The 22265-nt window shown below is 43.4% G+C and overlaps 1 protein-coding gene across 4 annotated transcripts in view; it reads right to left on the reverse strand.

The window, feature by feature from the left end:
- UNC13B (unc-13 homolog B) overlaps positions 1-22265 on the reverse strand; it is a 1232326-nt gene that overhangs the window by 103849 nt on the left and 1106212 nt on the right. For all 4 annotated transcript variants that reach the window (XM_029581856.1, XM_029581857.1, XM_029581864.1 and 1 more), the window contains one exon: positions 12522-12645. In XM_029581856.1, coding sequence (XP_029437716.1) covers positions 12522-12645 — 124 coding nt within the window. The remainder of the gene's footprint in view (positions 1-12521; positions 12646-22265) is intronic.

A 22265-nucleotide genomic window follows, 5' to 3' on the forward strand; every position in this document is an offset into this window, starting at 1 on the left:
GAGAAATAGGAGTTTACTAAAAGGAAACCAGAGAGGGTAAAATAAAGAACGAAACAGGCTATTCAAATAGGTAACAAAATTACAAAAAAACACGGTGTGGCAGCTTATCATGAGGCAGTAGGCTGAAATCGATAGCTAGAAAGGGGGGCAGGAGTCGGGTAAACATGGGGGTAATTAGCACGGAGTGACAATTGCTACCCTTAACAGTATCATAGGGGTAACCTGTACGTAGCGGCAACCACCCTAAACAGAATCATGGGAGTAACCTGCACGGAGTGGCAGATATTACCCTAAACAGAAACACGGGGGTAACCTGCATGGAGCACCAGTTATTACCATATTAAACTTGCTGGGCAGACTGGGTGGACCATTTGGTTCTTTTCTGCTGTTATTACTATGTAATGCCTCATTTATTATTTTCTCATAGACACGGAATGGGAGAAAAGCCTGAGGCAATGGAGGGAGAAGTCACAGGGGAGCAGCAGTGGGATCTGAACCCTGGTTCGTAGCCTGCTCGCTGCTCTAACCACTAGGCTACTCCTCCAGTCCATAGTGAGGTGGACTGCTCCTTGGAAGTAGGGGTGTGAGTAGGGTGTGTGTGCGTGTGTGTGTGTGTACATGAAGTAGCATGTAGATGGCATTTTCTAATCTTTCTACACACTTTTCAAGCAAAATATTACCTGTAGGAAAAGCAGGTGCAAGTAGTGGCCCATAATTTGTACTTCAGCTTTTTTCAGAGTGAAAGTCCTCAGGTACTTTTCTCTTTGAAAACTGGTGCAAAGACCACAGGTAGAGTATGTGCACACTTTACACCAATGTAGGCAGTCTGAAATGTCCCCTCTGTATGACCACTGGATGTTATAAAAATCTGAGCTATCTATTCCTTTTTGTTCATAACAATTTTATTGGGAATTCAAGAGTACATACCAAACCAAGCATTCATAAGAAAACAATACAATACATTGTATCCCCAACATATTTTCATAAGTAAATGATGCAGACATATCCCACTAATTATTCCCTAAAACCCATATATAGAAATAGTCGGTTTAGGAAAGTTTTGCCCAATTAACAAAAGGATCCCAGACATCCATATATTTCTGTACATTATCTTCACTCAAGGCCGTTCATTTTTCCATATAATGGATAGCTCTCATTTTATTAACCACCAGGCCAATAGTGCTCTTCTCCACCAAGCTGCCACAGCACTTCTCGCAGCTGTAGCTAAGAACAACACCAGCTTCTGGTGATGAAGCATAAGATTATCATCTGGTATATTTAATAACCACATTTCTGGCATATTTATTACAGTCACTCCTAATATTTTTTCAGCTAGCTGTTTAAGAGTCCACCAGAAACTTTTAATCTTAGAATATGACCACCACATATCTATAAACAAACTCACCTCACCACATTTTTGCCAACAAAGGCTATTGCATATAGGGTAAATTTTAGATAGCCAAAGGGGATATAGATACCAACGAAATAGCATCTTATACACATTTTCAGTCAAAGAAGAGGAAATAGAGCTACTTCTAACCATATAAAGCACAAGTCCCATGCTTTGTCTTCCCATTTCCCCCCCAACTCAGACTCCCATGCTTGAACATGAGTAGTTATATAGGACTTGTCTTTGTTTAATATTGAATACATTTTGGAGATCACACCTATTATCTTACCGGCATATATGCAATACCCTTCAAATAAGGAACTACCTTTCAATAAGGTCCCTCTTAATTTCTGACTTCATTATAAAATGCTTCAGTTGTTAGAAAGTCAGATTGCAGTACTCCAAAATTAGCCCTTAAATGTGGAAATTCAGCGACATTCTTTTTGGACCATACCTGGCCCATCCTGCATAACCCTGCCTTTTCCCAGTCAGTGAAAAGAAAATGTTGCTTACCTGTAACAGGTGTTCTCATAGGACAGCAGGATGTTAGTCCTCACATATATGTGACTTCATAGGATGGAGCCCAATCACGGAAAACTCTGGCTCGGGTTGGTGACCGGTTCCACTCTCGGTGCCGGAGGAACCTGGAGTCGTTGCATCGCCTTGTCAATGGCCTCCTGGACCAGCCAGTCCAGTTCTTCCCGGAGACCTGGGGCAATCAGCCCCGGCTCCATAATGGAAGAGGGAGGCTGAGGCACAGTCGGAGGGACCACCTTTACAGGCGGAATCTCGACTCTCAAACCCCGTTCGGGTGAGGGTGGCCTCGATGTCCCGGTCGCAGGAGTGGTCGGTGCCGTTCCTGGACGGGGCTTTTTCGATGGTGGCTCGGACGGTGGCGAGGTCGATGATTTCACTCCCTCGACAGTCTGAGACTTACGATGCCGATGGCGATGTTTCTCTCTACGATCCCCTCGATCTTGAGGGGGAGAGACGGGAGTCGATGGCCGTGAAGACGTCGATGGCGGGCGGTCACTGGATGGTTGTTGATGCTGGTGCGATTTCGACGGTGCCAGTTCCAATGACGTCGATGCGATGGATGGCGTCGGGGTGTGAGCACAGAAAAGGAGTCCCATCTTCTCCATTCTGGCTTTGCGACCTTTTGCTGTCATAAGGGCACATTTGGTGCAAGTCAGGACATCATGCTCACGGCCTAAACACATTACAGAGAGTCCATGAGGGTCTGTGATAAACATGGTGCGAGTGCAGTCCGGGCACCGATGAAACCCCGACGCCATGGCCATAGAAAAATCGAGCCGCGGTACGGTCGACGGCCAGTAGGCCGCGAGGGCAAAACTCGACTGTAATAGACGAAAAAACGGTGAAAAACTTACTGGAGTACCGCGGCCTGAGAAAAGTTAGAGGAGAGACCCCTGTGGGGCAATCTAATTTTAATTAACTCGGTGAGGAAAATTCCTGTCAGGAATCTCTTCAGAGCTCCTAAACCGCGAGGCTACTGCTGCGCGGAAAAAAGAAGACTGAAGGGGGACCGCTGCTGGCTGCAGGGTTAGTGCCATGCTGGGCATGCCCAGTAGGGGCCAGTCAAAATTCTGGAAACTTTGACAGAAGTTTTCCGTGATTGGGCTCCATCCTGATGATGTCACCCATATGTGAGGACTACCATCCTGCTTGTCCTGTGAGAAGAGATGGGACTAAGTAGGATTTGTCGTAGTTGACGAGAAATCCTAATGAAATTAGAGTGTGTAAGGTTAGATTGAGGGACAACAGAGGAGCTTGCTGAGTGAGATCCCTGATTAACCAGTCATCTAGATAGGGGTAGACGTGAACACCTTGGGTCCTGAGGAAGGCTGCACCTACTAAGAGGCATTTTGTGAAGACTCGTGGCGCAGATGCAAGGCCGAATGGAAGCACTCGGTATTGATAGTGCTTGGGGCCTACTAGAAACCTCAGGTATTTGCGATGAGATGGAGTTATCGCAATATGAGTGTATGCGTCCTGGAGGTCCAGACAGCAGAGCCAGTCTCCTCTTTGTAGGAGAGGAAGAAGCGAGCCTAAGGTTACCATCTTGAACTTCTCTCGCTGAAGGTACTTGTTGAGGGCTCCTAGGTCCAGAATAGGACGAACGCCTCCCGATTTTTTGGGGATTAGAAAGTACCGGGAATAGAATCCTAGGCCATGCTGAGAGTAGGGTACGGGTTCTATTGCCTTGGACTGGAGAAGGAGGGAGACCTCTTGATGCAGATGGAGTGATCGGATGTTCTCCATGTCGGTAGAGGTGGGGAGTCCGGTGGCACGGAGAGAAAGTTCAGATAGTAACCCTGAGCAATTATCGCCAGTACCCATTGGTCTGAGGTGATTGAGTGCCATATGTTGTGGAAGTGGCACAATCGACCTCCCACTGGTATGTGAAGCAATGGAAGCTGGCTGCTGCTCTCTAGGTGGAAGTAAAAAACCTGAAGCAGGCCCTGGCTGAGGAGCTGCTTGCAGTTTTTGTTTACGTGTTTGACAAGACTGTGCTTTTTGAAAAGGTCTCGTGGCACGGGATCTGGTTGGTGGCGGGTAGGACTTCTTCAGGCGGAAGAATGACTTTTTAGAGTCCTTTCTGAAGGGCTGTTTAGAAGAATAGTCAGAAGGCATCAGAGAGAGCTGTCTTAGGGTCTCATGATGGTCCTTAAGTTCCGCCACCATCTGTTGAATCTGTTCACCAAACAAATTATCTCCTACACAGGGCAGGTTAGATAACCTGTCTTGTACCTCAGGGCGAAGGTCAGAAGACTTAAACCAGACCCACCTTCTTGCCAAAATAGCAGCTGCAGATACCCTTGTAGCAGTATCAAAGATATCATAAGATGATCTGATCTCGTGCTTGCCTGCCTCAAAACCCTTGTTTACTAGGGTTTGGAGCTGATCTTGAATGCTGAGGCAGGGAGTCCGTCAAGTCTTGTATCTGCTTAAAAATGACCCTGTTATGTTGGGTCATATAGAGCTGATGAGCGGCAATTCGGGAGATGAGCGTTGATCCTTGGAAGACTTGGCGACCAATGGCATATAGAAACTTCTGTTCCTTGCCAGGGGGAAAAGAAGTGTGAGGCTTTGACCTCTTTGCTCTCTTCTGTGCTGAATCTACCACGACAGATTGGTGATCCAATTGTGGTTTCTGAAAGCCCGGAGCTGACTGCACCAAATTGGTAGTGTCAGCTTTTCTGTGGACTGGAGCAATGGAGCCAGGATGTTCCCAGTTCTTCTTTAGGAGATCCAGAAGAACCTGGTGGATAGGGATGGAGGTTATTACTTTGGGGGCATCCAGGAATTGGAGCAACTCCATCATCTGATGCCTATATCCTGCTCAGTCTGTAATTGGAAGGGTACCAATTCAGACATTTCCTTCACAAAATTTATAAAGGAAAGGTTCTCTGGAGGAGAACGCTTTCTACTTTCAGTGGGTGAAGGCAAATCATCGGTATCCGGTGAGGAATCATCAGTCCAGGTATCATAGGGATCAGCCCCTGCCCCTCTAGGATGTAGAGGGGGATGGGATGGTGGGATACCCGAAGGTCCTGGTCTAGGCTCCAAAGGAATAATTGGAGGCACAGATGAAGGCATCGAAGGCACTGGCACAGGCATCGAGGGCATCGATGGATAGCTCAGTGGCGCCGATGGGCTTATCGGCACCGATCGATCGGTGGCGATGGACGTATCGGCATAGATAGCTGAGGCAGAACTCCCGAAGGAGGGATGCGAAATGATGTTTCTCCTCCCGATGACAGAGTGAGTGGGGAGGGCACTGGTGCCATCGGTGACCCAGGGTCCATCGGTGGAAAAGCGGCAATGAGCGCTTCCATCCTGGGGGGTGGGGTGGGGGGGGGGGGGGGCCGTGTCGTCTTTTCCAGATACAAGAGAAAATCTTCTATAAATTCTTAAGATGAGAATCTGGAATAATACATTGCAGAGTTTGAAAAAGGTAGCATATTCTGGGTAACAGATTCATTTTTACAGAGGCCCTCTACCCAACCAGGAAATCGCATATCTATTCCACTTTTACAAGTCTTGAGATAGAGATTGTAATAAAGGAATAAAGTTTAATTTAAACAGATCAATTTAGTTGGTACCAATATTCACTCCTAAATATCTAAGCTTGTCCTTGCTCCACTTAAAGTGGTGGTGTTCTTTTAATTTATGAGACAGAGCATCGGAAAGATAAACTGGTAATATTTCAGGTTTATCCATGTTTACCTTAAACCCAGATGCTAATCCAAACTCATGCAATTCTTTTACCACTGCCTGCAAAGAACTTACTGGGTCCACTAGTGTGAACATAATATCATCGGCATACAAAGAGATCTTATAATGCCCTTTCCCAATGAATATACCCGAAGCAGCGAGGGACAGACGGATAATAGTTGCTAATGGTTCGACACTTATAGCAAATAATAAAAGTGAGAGAGGACACCCTTGACTCGTACTTCTCTTGACTGAAAAGTTTGTTGAGTATCCTCCATTTATTTTGAAACATGCTTCAGGAATTCTACATAATGTTTTTATCCAGGTTGAGAAATGCCCACCAAGGCTCATTCTCTCCAAAACTACAAATAAGAAAGGCCAATGGACCCTGTCAAATGCTTTCTCTGCATCGACAGTTAACAGCACAGAGAGAATGTTCTCCTCTTTTGCCACATGTATCAGATTAATAATCTTTCTCACCTAGTCTGGCCTGGCATAAAGTCTGCTTGATCTGCATCTATGAAGTCTCCTATCACTGCTCTCAGCCTCTGGGCCAATATTCTGGCTAGTATTTTAAGATCTAAATTTATCAATAATATAGGCCTGTTTGAGCCGCATAGTATGTGATCTTTCCCTGGTTTAGGCAGAGCTGTGATGCCCGCTACATTTTCTGAAACCAGTAAATGGCCACCATCCCTAATAGAGTTGAACATGTTCATCAATGGTTTAACTAGCAAATCTTTATATTTCTTATAAAATAATGGTTTGAAACCATCACCATCCAGAGCTTTATCAGCCTTAATTACATCTTTCTCCTCAAGCCCCATTATAGGTCTCCCTAATATTTCCCCCCTCTCTGCAGTCACCTTTGGCAAGTCTGCCCTGTCTCGGTATGAGACCATCTCTTCCTTGGACACCTTAGTCTCTGCTGCGCACAGGTTTTCATAAAATTGTACAAATCTGGATTTAATATCCTTATCTTTCAAAAGCACATTTCCATTTTTATCTTTTATTCTTACAATTTGAGCCTGAGCCCTTCAGTCTTTCAGTTTTAAAGCCAGAAGTTTACCAGCTTTGTTGCCAGATTCATAGTATGCTTGCTTGGCCAGATTGAGATCATATGCGATCTTTTCAGAACCTAGTAATCTGATCTTATGTTGAATATCATCTAATTTCCCTAAATGCACAGAACCTGGTATTGTTTTGTGTCGATGTTCCAGCTCTGACAGAGTCATTAATAAAATGTGCATCTCTTTCTCCTTTTCTTTCTTGAGATACGTGTATATAGCTATCAGTTGAACATGCACTACCACCTTTAAACATTTCTACAAAGTTACTGGAGACATGCCCTCGGTATTATTAAATGACAAATAGTCCTCAATACACACTCTGATCTGGTGTTCATAGTTTTTATCTTTAAGTAGACTATCATTCAGTTTCAACTCCCTGAATGTTAACTTCCCATCATACCAGAGCATGGTTGGATCATGTTATGCAATCTGTCCATTCCTACTGTGCTGGGAATCAGTTCTTTATCAACCAGAAAAAAAATCTATTCTAGAGTAAGTGTTATATGGTCTGGAAAAAAAGGAGAAGTTTTGGCTCCTTGGATTTCTCAAATGTCACACATCCACCAGATGCCAATTAGCTTTTTAAGAGACATTCTATCCCTCCTTGTTGACCCCCCCTCCTGTGAAGCAATCCTGTAATGGTATTCTAGGCAGGTTAAAATCTCCCCCAATGACTACCCAACCTCCTGCAAACTGTAAAAGGGCATTGTTTACTTCATCCAATAATTTCCTCTAAGCAACATTAGGGCAGAGCACATTAACTAGAATGAACCGTTTGAGATGGACTATATTTCCCCACTACATCTTTTTGGACAGCTACTTTCCATACTATCACGGTTTTGCTAATTAAAATTTCCACCCCACCATACCTGTTCCCAGAGGTACAAGATGCAAGATATTTGTATGGAAATCCTTTAGATAACAGTAAATGTTCATCACTCTTTCTTATATGTGTTTCTTGTATGAATCATTCAATAAAAAAAAAAAAAGGGAAACACAAATAGCATTTTTTAAACCAAAGTAGCCTTAATAAACCAGCTTATTGAGTCAGAAAATCTATAAGGTGTCAGCAAGCATGATAGTGTACCTGATAGCTGAGAACAGATCACCTGGACATCTCAATCATCCACCTTGTAAGAATGCCACAGAAGCATTGATCCTAATTAAGTCCCGAAACGTAAGTTTACACTTAAATGGAGAGTTCAAACCTTTAACATTAAGAGTCACAAACTTAATTGTATACTTAGTCATTACCCCTTTCCCCATACCTCTGCAGCCGGTATCTACTGGGATCCTCCAGATTCAAGTTGCTGCTTGTTCCAGGCAACATTACTTTGCAACTTCTTTCCCTTCATATAAATAGCAGGCCTCATTAACTTAGATATCAATCCTACCACAATCCCAGGCCATCCCCAACCCCCTCCCTTCTCACAGCCCACATACCCAAAGTCTACCGACACCTAATAGACTGCTCTACATCGGGGAATGAGCCTCCCTCACCTAGCCCTCTCCATCATCTAATGGAACATCACAAGAAAATATTCACCTTTTAAAACATTTATAAATCCTAGAAAAACCATCAGCCCAGACAAAGTCTTGCCAGAAACAGGCGTTATTAACAATAATTCTGGTTATCCCCACTCCTATTCGTAGATACGCATATAAAAATTACCAATCTCTTAAAAATTATGATCCACATATTTTGAAAAAAAAAAAAAAAAGGGGGGGGGGGGGGGAATACATAGGCATATACATGCCCTATATTCCCATCAGATCTTCCAAAGTAAGAATCATGATCTCCAATCTCCTGCCCGGATAGGTACAGAGGAGTCCCTGCTCTTTGTGAGTGAGTGAGTGATGGAGCTTGTGCAGCTGATTCTCCAGAGTTCCTCCTCAATCGATGGCCCCTTTGCCAACTCTCTACCATTTTGGGGGTGCTGCCACCATCTTGTTCCACCTGTCTTCACTGCCGATGCGGCTTAATACCCACAGCCTGAAGAATTAAATAGGCTTCTTCTACAGTTTTTATGTGGGAGGTCACCCCACTGATAGTAAACGCCATCCTGCAGGGATATAACCATTTATAGCGGATATTCTCACATCTTAGAATCTTAGTCACCTCATGCAGATTTCTTCTACATTTCAGCACTGCATGAGAGATCTCACTGTAAACAGCAATAGAGTGGCCTTCCCAGAATAAGGTCCCCATTTTCCAAGCTGCCTGCATTACCTCCTCCTTTAATATTTGATATTGCAGGCATGCAATAATATCTCATCAGTGATTTCGAGGAGAGGGACCAAGTGCTCTATGCGCCCTATCACAATATCGGAAACTCCGTGCTTCTCATTTGATTCTACATGCACATTCAAAATGGCCCTGCATATTTTACTCACTACTTGGGTTGCATTTTCAAATTCCTCTGATTCTAGCAGACCTCTTATTCTGATATTAGACCATCACAACCGGTTCTCCAGATCTTTCAGTTTAAGATTTAGGTCCTCATTCATTTTTTTCAGTTCCACCATTTCTGTTTGCAAATGCTTTACTTGAATTGAATGCTCCTCCAACTGTGCTTCCGTGTCTTCCAACCTTTTACCAAAATCATTCAGGTCAGCCTAAAATTCAGCAATTTGTTTCTCTAAATTCACTTTTAAGGGATCGAATGTCAGTCTGGATCTCTGCAAACCAATCTTTCTTGGTAAGTGCATCTCCAACACTTGCTTCTATGGGAGGGTTGCTATCAATGATAATCTCATCCTCTGCCTCTTCCTCCATGTTCTCAGGCTCAGTTTTCAAGGCCCCATATCGAAATCCATTACCATCGTAAGAAAACGGTTTTAAATCCACAGTTTTTTTTTGCGGCAAGACATTGTTTCCTCCCCGCTGCATTTTAGCTGATCTATCTTAATGAAATAAGGGTGAAGAAATGCTTAAATTGTAGGGAAGGTGAGGAGCTCAGAAATCAGGCATCCATCTTGCTTGGATGATGTCACTTCCCCCTCCTGAGCTATCTATTCCTGAGCTATCTATTAATGTATCAGTCATGGTACTTTAGCTCATCATTATTAGGATTTTGTATGCAACATTTTACTTCTCTGAAATAAAGGAGAATGGTGAAATCTAAGTAAACTGGGTTTGTTCAGCAGAAGCACAAAACAGGTCCACTTCAGAATTAGAAAAAAATCTCTTGATAATACATTCTAAAACTCTTTGAACAGGAAGTTGGCTAATTCCAGTTAGTACAGCTGACACACAACTTATAGAAACATAGAAATGACGGCAGAAGAAGACCAAACGGCCCATCCAGTCTGCCCAGCAAGCTACGCACTTTATTTTTTTTTTCTTCCTTTTTCTCTCTCACACCTGTTACTCTTGGCTTCCAGTACCCTCCAGCCCTATTTCCCCTCCACCCCACCACCAATGTAGAGAGCATCGCCGGATCTGCATCCATGTGACCATCCAGCTCAATTAGGGGTAGCAACCTCTGCAACAAGGCCACACCCCTGCCCACCCAGACTATACGATTCAGACCCCGTTGGTTGCCGTCCACACTCAGATCCTCCCTTCCACACTCCCCCTGCCGTTGAAGCAGAGAGCCATGCTTGAAAGAGAAGTATCAGACTCTCTCCCTCGCCGAAGCAGAGAGCTACACTGGTCATGCATTGAAAGTAAAGTATCGGCCCAGCTACACCTCGCTTCCTTGTGAATAAAATTTTTTTTATTTTATTTTATTTTTTTTAATTTTTCTTCCACATTACCTCTTGCCATTGAAGCCCAGAGCCATGATGGAGTCTCATCAACCCTGTGCATGTACACTGAACAAGGGCAAGGCATTAACTCCAGGTAGTAGCCCCATTTCCGTGAGAGCCACATTAACTATCAACGAATAAGCCTAATAATTGGTAATACCTATAGCCTATGAACTCACCGTTAATTTTACATACTCTTACCCACCCCTGCTTTTTTTTTTTTAATTTGGAGATGGCAGCCCTCCATCTTTCCGCTCCGTGAAGGTGGAACACCAACCACTGGCCACTGGCATCCCGCTCTGTGAATGCCTCTGTGGCTACTGCTGCTCCATGCAGTGTTTTGCTGCCTCCTCTTTATACACGTCCTCTAGACCGGATGGATCCACAGTGTTTATCCCATGCCCCTTTGAAGTCCTTCACAGTTTTGGACTTCACCACTTCCTCCGGAAGGGCATTCCAGGCATTAACCACTCTCTTTGTGAAGAAATACTTCCTGACATTGGTTCTTAGTCTACCCTCCTTGGAGCCTCAGCTCGTGACCTCTGGTTCTGCTGATTTTTTTCTGACGGAAAAGGTTTGTCGTTGTCTTTGGATCGTTAAAGTTTTTCAAGTATCTGAAATTCTGAATCATATCACCCCTGCTCCTCCTTTCTTCCAGGGTATATTTAGATTCTTCAATCTCTCCTCGTATGACATCTGATGAAGACCCTCCACCTTTCTGGTCGCCCTTCTCTGTACCGCTTCAATCTTGTCTCTGTCTCTTTGAGGATACAGTCTCCAGAACTGAACACAGTACTCCAGGTGAGGCCTCACCAAGGACCTGTACAAGGGGATAATCACTTCCCTTTTCTTACTCGATATTCCTCTCTCTATGCAGCCCAGCATTCTTCTGGCCTTCTCTGTCGCATTGTTTCGCAGACTTCATATCATTAGACACTATCACCCCAAGGTCTCTCTCCTGCTCCGTGCACATCAGCTTTTCCCCCCCCCATCGAATATAGTTCATTCGGATTTCCACTCCCCATATGCATGACTTTGCACTTCTTGGCATTGAATCTCAGCTGCCATATCTTCGACCACTCTTCCAGTTTCCTTAAATCCAGTCTCATTCTCTCCACTCCTTCCGGCATGTCCACTCTGTTGCAGATCTTAGTGTCGTCCGCAAAAAGACAAATCTTACCTTCTATCCCGTCCGCAATGTCGCTCACAAAGATATTGAACAGGACCGGTCCCAACACCGATCCTTGCGGTACACCACTTAAAACCGCTCTCTCTGCAGAGAAAGTTCCATTTACCATCACACATCTCACCTGTCAATTTTTCATATGTCACATGCAGGACAGGGGATGAGCAAATGCTTCTATATGATTTTCTGATCTCAGGACAACACAACTACATGCAATCTGATTTTTTGGTTATCTGGCTTCTGGTACTAAAGTGGCTAAAGCATAGGACTGGGAATTCAGGTGCTTGGCTTATAATTCCAGAAATGTGAGTTTAGGATACTCATTTAACTTTTTCATGCCAACTGTAACTCAGTGATATATAATTATTCTATCTCAGCACAGAAACGTTTATGCAGCAGTCACCGAAGCCAGATGTGGTTATTTGCCCTGTATATTTGTCTTGATTAGTCTGTTAAATATACTGATAAGGGACGGTCTCATGTATTATTTGTACAGTGCTACATACATCAAACAGAGCTACAAAAGTGATTAGTAGTATGTGTGTTTCTCATCATAAAGAAGGTAGTGATATATGAATGTGATTATTCTTATCAAACACATATAAAGAATTCTAAGAATGAGCATTCGGTATGTTTACACTTTAAACTTTCTGAATTTCTAGTTTGAAACACTGCACTAAAAACAATATTTAATACATAAATTCACATTCATTACAAAGTGGTACCCTGCCTTTTTATTCTTGCAGAACTCAATTAAAAAAAAGTCAATACGAAATACTCATGTCCATGCCCATCTTATAAAGAGATAATACAAAGTGACCAGGCTCCAGAATGGAACCCTGGTTGGGGTCTTTACAGGGATAGTAAGATGAATAAATAGTTTTACCGTTTGATCTGTGAGGGGTGGCAGAACAATCATCTTTTCCATGGTGTTCATCACCACCCTCCAGAGTTCCTTCAGCACTCGCTTCAGCACTGTCTTCTCACATACTGTGGCAAACAGAGTCAGGCTGCAGAGAGACCATGAGAACCGTTAGAATGACGACATGAGGCACACTTAGCTATATTAACATCAGTCATTAATCAATGCTAATGGATGATTTTAACAAGGTCATTAGGAAGGACATAAAGCCTTTAGTAAAACAGGTTTCAAAGTGGTTTTTTGTTTTACCATGGCTGGTAATGCATGTGTGTTATGGCCACAATCCATTCTCCTATCCCCTTCCAAATAGCAAGAAACAATGGCTGCCTGAGTCTCCTCTCATGCCCCACATGTAGCAGGAAACAGTGGCTACAAAAGCCTCTGTCCCACCATCCACATATTTCTTTGGAAGTCTCAGGGTGGGGAAAGGCAGTCACTTTTTCTTGCCATTCAGGGAATGAAGGGACTTCAGCCAAGAGGAGCCTTTATTTTGACTGAGAAATGGTGTGGAGGGAGATTGGAGCTTCTGAGGTTTAATTAAGCTTTACAGCTATGTAAGTACATCTGTATACTTTCCCCAGCTGCCTCAGTGGAATTCAGGGGACACTTCAACCCCCCTTGAGCTTCCATCAGCTGCCCAAGGAGGTATGTGCCATAGCATTACCTCAGGTCAGTTAGTTTTTCTCTGTTTCCTATGGCTCCACTGCATCTACTCTTTCTCATGTTAATCCTCCCCAATATTATCCCCTTCACCTCACCAGCCATTTTGTCTCCTGCTGTGTCCATTGCTCTTGAGCTTAAAGTTTTCTTCCTCTCATACAGCCATTTCCACTCTCACTGAAAGCATCCCAGCCTTGTCACTATCATCACCCCTCAACCTCTTTTCCATATTCTCTTGCTACTCTTCCTTCTCTCAGTTGGAGTTACCAATCCCAATTCTGGTCCTCCAAGGCAAATTTCACCCTATTTCTGAACATTAAACTGTCACTCCTACAATCCTTTCTCCTCTCCATTTCTCATGTTCCCTGTAAAATGCCTCTTTTATTTCCAACAAGCCTGCCTACATTCATGACTTCTTTCTCTCTCATACTCTTCATCTGGACTGAGACTTTGCTTCAGTTGCTGCTCTCTGTTATAAAGGTTTTCTTTTCTCCCATACACCTCACACTGCAGTGGTGGTGGACTGCCTTCTTCTACCTCAGTCCCACTACTTTCTTCCTTTGAGGACCACTCCATCTGCTTATTCACCATACTACTTCTCCAGGTAGCTGTCATTTATCAACTTCCTAATAAATCCCACTCTTCCTTTCTCACCAACTTTGATGCCTGGCTTTCCTTCTTCCTTGAACAATCTTTTCTTTCTCTTCTTCTTGAGGATTTTAACCTTCATACTGATTACCCCTCAAAACGTGTTGCATTAAACTCATTTGATCTCCAACTCTGCTCCACTGTCTCCATTTACCAGCATGGTCACTGCCTTGAGCTAGTCCTTTCTTCCAACTGCTATCTCTCAGACTTCTCTACTTCAATTCTTCCCCTTTCAGACCAGCTGCTAAATTTCAACTAAACCACCCTTTTCCAGCCACCACTGTTACCTTCAAGAATCTCCAGATTATCAACCCTTGTATCCTCTCTACTACTGTCTTATCGAGAGTCTCCTCCACTACATTGTCTGAATCAATTGATGAGGTAGTTTCACTTTGCTACATTATCCTCTTCTCTGCTTTAGACACTTTTGCCCTTTCTCTTACCCATCCTCTAAGGCACACCACACAGCCTTGGCTCACCCCCAGAATTTGCTTCTTACATTCCTATGTCCACTCTGCAGTGTGTCTCTGGCTAAAATCCTTTGTCCATACTGACTTCATACATTTCAAATTCATGCTGACAAGACAGTAACATAGTAATGATGGCAGAAAAAGACAAAATGATCCATTCAGTCTGCCAGTACGTTTCTTATGGTAGTAGCTGCTGCTGCTCCATGCAAAACAAAACAGGTCCACAGTACCAGAAGCCAGATAACAAAAAAATCAGATTGCATGTAGTTGTGTTGTCCTGAAATCAGAAAACTCATATAGAAGCATTTGCTCATCCCCTGTCCTGCATGTGACATATGAAAAATTGACAGGTGAGATGAAGTTGTGTGTCAGCTGTACTAACTAGAATTAGCCAGCTTCCTGTTCAAAGAGTTTTAGAATGTATTATCAAGAGATTTTTTCTAATTCTGAAGTGGACCTGTTTTGTTTTGCATGGAGCAGCAGCTACTACCATAAGAAACGTACTGGCAGACTGAATGGATCATTTTGTCTTTTTCTGCCATCTGTTAAGGGTAGTAACTGCCACTCCATGCAGGTTACCCCCAAGCCTTATGTTAAAGGTAGTAATACTACTAGCAACATTATTACGGGACGAGCAGCCTTGATAATTCAGGCAATGCTGCTTGAACATGGCCATAGAAGCAGTCCTGTGTTTTATCTCTAGACCAGTGGTTCTCAACCTTTTTTCTATCAGGACACACCTGAGAGATGACACTCACATGCATGACATCATGGGACTTAATATAAGCATCCACAGGTGTTCCCTGCTTCCTAACAATGAGTGCAGAGCAGAACTAAAACATTTCCCTGTACAGCTCACCATACAAAAAAAAATTCTGATTCTGATGTCATCTCAGTAACAGCAACACAAACTCACTCTACTACCAGGTGCATTGTAAAATAATACAAACAATCCCCACTCTGTACATATCTATCAAACCTGCCATACCTCAGGAGCAATAACTCCAAGAAATGAAACAGCAATAGCCCTACCCATGAAAAGGCAGCAGTTTACCACCAATGTAATATAATATTGAGAAAATACAACAAATAAGACTGATACAAATCATATGTCATATTCATACAGAAATCAGACAGACCTACCTCCATCTAATATAGAATAAAATACCACAAATTACAAATATGAAAACAAAAAGTGGAATGGAAACACCAAGATCTTCTGCATGTAGTGCAAAACTGGAGAACTAGAAACAGAAATATATTTCCTCCTACATTAAGCAAAGTTCAAAGACAGAAGAATCGCATATTCTCAAAACTGACCTATTATAGCTGTTGTACCCCGTCACTCCTCTCCATGCCCCCAACACCCCTCACTTCTCCCAGCTACTCAATCGTCCCTTCACGTGCTCATATCCCTGTCCAACAATTCCAACACCCCCTACCCCTGCATCCTCTTCCCTGTGCCGCCTATCTCCATGGCTCAACTCTCTCTGCCCTTCCCTCCCCACTTCCCTACCTAGCATACCTCCAACCAACTTTTTCCCACCTCTTTCTACTCAGCATCCCCTGACCTTCCCTCTCCCCCAACCCAGCAGGCCCACTTCCATCTCTCTCTCCATTTCTATCTCTCCTCCTTGCCCAGCAGCCCCAGCCCCCTCCTTTCTCCACCTTTCCCTATCCAGCAACCCAACCTCCTCTCTCCTACCCCTTCCTACCCAGCAGACTCCTACTCCCTATCTCCCAAGGCCTTTCAGCCCAGAACATTTCCCCCTCCTCCTGGCTCCCAGCCAATATAAAAGCCTTCAGTCCAATCCAGAGATTCCCTTCAGCTTTACCAGCAGCAGATGAGGGCAATAAGCATTGAGAAGAGGAAGATGAGGAGGCAGCAGCAGCAGTAGCAGCAGCAGATCTATAGAGCAAGCACCATTCTCCCTCATGCTCCTGCTATCATATCCAAGCCCCATGGGGTGATGAGAGCATCAGCAGCCTTACTGTCAGGCCAGGCAGAGGAACATAAGAACATGCCATACTGGGTCAGACCAAGGGTCCATCAAGCCCAGCATCCTGTTTCCAACAGTGGCCAATCCAGGCCATAAGAACCTGGCAAGTACCCAAAAACTAAGTCTATTCCATGTAACCATTGCTAATGGCAGTGGCTATTCTCTAAGTGAACTTAATAGCAGGTAATGGACTTCTCCTCCAAGAACTTATCCAATCCTTTTTTAAACACAGCTATACTAACTGCACGAACCACATCCTCTGGCAACAAATTCCAGAGTTTAATTGTGCGTTGAGTAAAAAAGAACTTTCTCCGATTAGTTTTAAATGTGCCCCATGCTAACTTCATGGAGTGCCCCCTAGTCTTTCTATTATCCGAAAGAGTAAATAACCGATTCACATCTACGTGTTCCTGACCTCTCAAGATTTTAAACACCTCTATCATATCCCCCCTCAGTCGTCTCTTCTCCAAGCTGAAAAGTCCTGACATCTTTAGTCTTTCCTCATAGGGGAGCTGTTCCATTCCCCTTATCATTTTGGTAGCCCTTCTCTGTACCTTCTCCATCGCAATTATATTTTTTTTGAGATGCAGCGACCAGAATTGTAGGTTGTGGCTGACTTCTTCCATGAGAAGGCTCACAAAATTAGTCTTGAGTTCTCAACCAGATTACTTCTCTCTCCCCCTTTCCCACTTCATTTCTTTCCCCTTCCTCTGACTCTTGCCATCTGTCACCCTCACCTCCTTTTCTGAAATCATGGTGGAGAAAAAAAACTGCCTATCTTCTTTTTCACTGCGACAAGAAGGATGTGTTACAACTTCCCCTGAAGAAGAAATTTGGATATTTCGAAACAAGGCCTTGTTGGGAGGACAACTAACAGAGTTACAAGACAACAACGAGAAGTTAAGTAAATGACAAAAAACTTTTAAAATAATGAAAAAATTGCATTTTCAATATTGAAATAAATAAAAAAATAAATGGGTGGGATATATTTTTTATTTTGAATAAAAAAAATAGGATAGTGTGGTGGAATGTCAATGATTAAATATACAGACCAAAATTAACTCAATGGATTTGAAGTTGATTGAAAGGGTCATTAAATGAGACTTCAACTTCCATCTTAAAAAAAATTTTTTTTTGAAAAAAATAAGAATAGATATTGGTGAAGTAAATAAAAAATAGACAAATATATATAAAAAATTTGTATCCCGTAGAGATAATATTTAATGATTATTTTGAGGGGGGTTGAATGGGTACATTGTAGTGCAAAGTGGGGCAACCTCTTGAGTGGAGATTATTAATAACCATTCTACCTTGCTGCAACATATGCATAGAATATACTTCCTTAGTTGAATCATCATGCTCCCTTCTCTGACTTTACTCAAATATAGTCTAAAAACTCACTTTTTATGAAGCTATTTTTAAATCTTCCCTAATTAACCCACTCACAGCCATATTGATTTTAACCATTTTCTTAATAAATGAAATTCCCAGTTTTTGCTCTGTTATGTTTGTCTTGATTGGACTGTAATCTCTACTGACAAGGGACTCTCTCTTGTGTGTTTGTACAGTGCTGTTTGTGTCAAGTAGCCCTAAAGTAGTGATAAGCAGTACTAGTTCTCTAGCATTAATCAGTTAATACAAATTGCATTACTTGACATGATTTGTGGTGATATTTAAATATTAATGAGCTGCTTTGAATGAACTAGCATTTTTTCACATTAGTCTGCATTAATTCCATGTTAACATTAGCATTGACTACCATGCTAAAGAATGTTAAAAAAGCACAAATGTTAATGCATTTTGACATGCTTTAGTAAACAGACCTCTTAGAGCATCAGTCTTACATTAAACTAGAACACAGACAAAAAAATAACTTTACAATGCTCTTCTGGAAAGGGTACAGCTGTTCACTAAAGTGTTACCAATGAATAACTCCACTGGAGGGTGATTTGGGAGAGCAAGACGTGCAGGTTCCTCTCTGTCCTCCATGAATTTCTTTTGCCTATTGCTCTTCTTGACTCTTTTCACCCTATTTCTCATTTTCTTGGTTGACCCTGACTTACTGCTGTACTAACCAGGGGCCTAGCATCCATAGTGCCAGGTGAGGCTCAAGGCAATCTGCTGCCTGAGGTGAGGGATGAGGTGGTGCCTCTCCCTCCCAAGGCATGGAACAGGTCAAATCATTAAGAGGGCTGGGGGTCCCCTTGGAGTCAGGCCCTATCGGTGATTTAAAATGCTTTGGAAGGAAGAAAGCAGAGGTAAGAGCTCCCAGAGGAGTAGCAGATAGAGTGTCAGTGATAATATTTCTAGGAAGCTGGCAACCCTGCCATAATCCTAGATGCTCTATGACCTGCCTCACCACATTTCTTTTTTAGAGCAATGGGAGAATAGTAGGGGTCTCTGTGTAGCAGGTCACTGCAAGAATATTAGGCACTCTCAGCAAACTTTATAGCCTTGCATGCCTTCCTTTCCAGCCCTCATACACAATTAAAAATGTACATTTATAATAACAGATTTTACATGAAAAAGAAATTCATTACCTTCTAAAATAAAAATATCACAACATGTATATTATTTTTACATGCACTGCTGTGGTGTCAACCAGAAAACTCTGCAAAAAAGACTCTTGCAACTCATATGGTATTAATCCTACTGTAAAGAACATTTGATGTGGGCTTGGCCCTTAGAAAGCTAAGAGTAAACTATATTTTAATTACAATATACCAAAACAGCACTAAAAGCCAGCACTCAAACAGTAACAATCCTACCTATAAAAAGGCAACACTGCAAATATTACACTAGGCCAGTGATGGCTAACCTATGACACGCGTGTCAGAGGTGACACGCCGAGCCGTTTTGGCTGACACGCGCAGCGTTTCGAGGACTATCAGGAATTTTTTTTTTTTTTTATCGGCTGCACCGAGCCTTTTCTTTTTCAGCTGCGCCGAGCCTTTAAATGTGTTTTTTAGTTTCCCCCTACCCTCCACCAATGCCCCCGGGCGCAGGGAGGTTCATGCGTCACAGCGATGAGGCTCAAGACAACGCGCTGATGCTCCTCCTTCCTGCCTGTGCGGCCCCGGAAGTAAACGTTGCCGGAGCCGCGTGGGCAGGAAGGAGGAAGCGAATCAGCGCGTGCAGAAGAGGAGCCGCCGCGGGTCGCTGCGAATCCCAAGTCACAGCAGCCCAAGAAGAGGAAGAGGCCCGGTAGCAGGGCTGCCGCGGCCCGAGAAGATCAGGGCCGCTGCAGAGCCCATCTTGCGGCGACCCGCGAAGAGGAGGCCCAGAGGTGAGAGAGAGGCTGAGGGCCCGTAGAGTGCGTGTATGAGGTGAGTTGAGAGAGAGGACCTGAATGTTTGCAGAGACAGCATGTGAGAGCCTGTGTGTGTGTGTATGAGAGAGAGAGAGAGAGAGCATGTGCCAGTGAGAGCCTGTGTATATGAATGATTGTATGAGAGAGCATGTGCCAGTGAGAGCCTGTGTGTATGAATGATTGTATGAGAGAGAGCATGTGCCAGTGAGAGCCTGTGTGTATGAATGATTGTATGAGAGAGCATGTGCCAGTGAGAGCCTGTGTGTATGAATGATTGTATGAGAGAGAGCATGTGCCAGTGAGAGCCTGTGTATATGAATGAGTGTATGAGAGAGAGCATGTGCCAGTGAGAGCCTGTGTATATGAATGATTGTATGAGAGAGAGCATGTGCCAGTGAGAGCCTGTGTGTATGAATGATTGTATGAGAGAGAGCATGTGCCAGTGAGAGCCTGTGTGTATGAATGATTGTATGAGAGAGCATGTGCCAGTGAGAGCCTGTGTATATGAATGATTGTATGAGAGAGCATGTGCCAGTGAGAACCTGTGTGTATGAATGATTGTATGAGAGAGAGCATGTGCCAGTGAGAGCCTGTGTATATGAATGATTGTATGAGAGAGAGCATGTGCCAGTGAGAGCCTGTGTGTGTGAGAAAGAGAAATGCATGTGAGAATGAGAACCTGACTGTGTGTTTGAGGGAAGAAGATGGAGAAAAAAGAAACAGAAAAAAAGACAATATAAAAGGAATTGGCAAAAAAATAAGAAAGGGAAGGTGAAAAAAAAGCCTGTGACCAACCAATTAGAAAACTAAGATCAGACAGCAAAGGCAAAAAAAAAAAAAAAAAAATGTACTTTTTAGTGATTGGCACATGTACTCTTTGGGAATGTGCAAGAATAGCACTTTCTCAACGGATCTCACAATGTACGAGATCAGCATGGAGAAAGTGGAAGCCCACGGGGCCTGCACAGAGGAGGCAGCAGAATGGACTTCAGTGTCAGTAGCAGCAATCGGCACCTCCGCAATAGCCACGCGGCATCAGTGACAGTGGCAGCAGAGGAATGAGAGAGGTTCTGAGGTTGCTGGCAAAAGAAAGAGAGGGGGGGGTCTACCTTTAGTGTGTGAATGTGTATGAATGGGACTCTGCCTGGGGGTGTATGTGTGTGAATGCATGGGTGCCTGCCTGGGGGTCTGTGTGTGTGAGAATGAATGTGTGCATGCCTGGGAGATGGGGAGGGAGTGTTGTGAACATGAATGGGAGCCAATAAAAGAAATAGACTGACAGATGAAGTTTGTAACGCTTGCTTGGACTTGAAGTGTACGAAATACCAACCTTCAATTGAAGATTTAGCCAATGAAATTCAGCAACAAAAAAGTCACTAAGCAGGTAAGGTAAAGAATTATTTGTTTTTGCTTTATTAATAAATACAGTATATATATTAAAATTATAACTTTGTTGATTAGAGCTACAAATATCACAAAATTATGGATTTTTCTAGAAGTGACACACCACCCGAGTTATGCTCGGTTTTTTTTATGAATTTTGACACACTGAGCTCAAAAGGTTGGCCATCACTGCACTAGGCTCTAAAGCATCAATACACCTTATATTAGGAAAACAGAACAAATCATAGAAACCTACATGGAAACCACATGCCAAAAGAATACTTCACCTTGGTCATATATGCAGAACACAGACGGATCGTCATTAAATACAGAATAGAGAGACCATAAAGTATAAAGAGAAACATGCAGACAAAATCTGAATTGGAAACCGCATGTCAGACTCTGCATGGAGTGCAACAAAGGAAAAAAAGAACACCAACCTTCCTCATAACACAATAATAAAATCAAAAAATGTAACATCAATCATAATAGTGGCACTCACAGACATACTCACGTGCACACAGGTTCTCACACATACCCTCTCTTACAAAACACACATGCACACAGGCACTCACACATTATCTCACACATACACATAGCTCTCTCAAACGCACAAACTTACATACACACACGTCAATCAGGCTTTCTCACACACAGGCGCTCACTCATACACCTAAACAACCCAAGCTCTTTAACACACACACACACACATAGGACCTTTTGCTCGCTTTGTCGGACCATGGCTGAGCCTTTCTCTAGGCTATGACAGGATGGGGTCCTTGGTAGCAGCCTTTCTCTTAGAGCTGTGATAGAATGGGGGTCTGCTGCAGCTCTGCTGCTCTTTGGGCCACCATGAAGTGGAGTCTGCCCTGGTCCTGCCACTCTTTGGTCTGTGGCAAGATGGGATCTACTGTGGCCAGGCCTCTCTTTGGGCCGCAGTGGGATGGGGTCCATCATGGCCCTGCAGGGGCTCTCTTTGGGTCATGGGAACTTTAGTAAACATGTCTACAGCAAGGTGATGTGGCCACTGGAATATTTTGGGGAAGCAAATTTTGCTACCTGAAGTGGTCACTTCACTCTGCTTAATGACAGAATTGTTTTTGCATAGTGCACAGTGGTGAAGACACCACCAACTTACAAGAGAGATGTGCTGCGCACAACCAACCTGATGTACCATTGCCAGGGTTCGGGCAGTTGCCAGTCTATTGCAACAATGCTCTGTTGGCTGGTTTCTTGC

The sequence above is a fragment of the Rhinatrema bivittatum genome, chromosome 1 (assembly GCF_901001135.1).
Source record: "Rhinatrema bivittatum chromosome 1, aRhiBiv1.1, whole genome shotgun sequence".
Lineage (NCBI taxonomy): Eukaryota > Metazoa > Chordata > Amphibia > Gymnophiona > Rhinatrematidae > Rhinatrema > Rhinatrema bivittatum.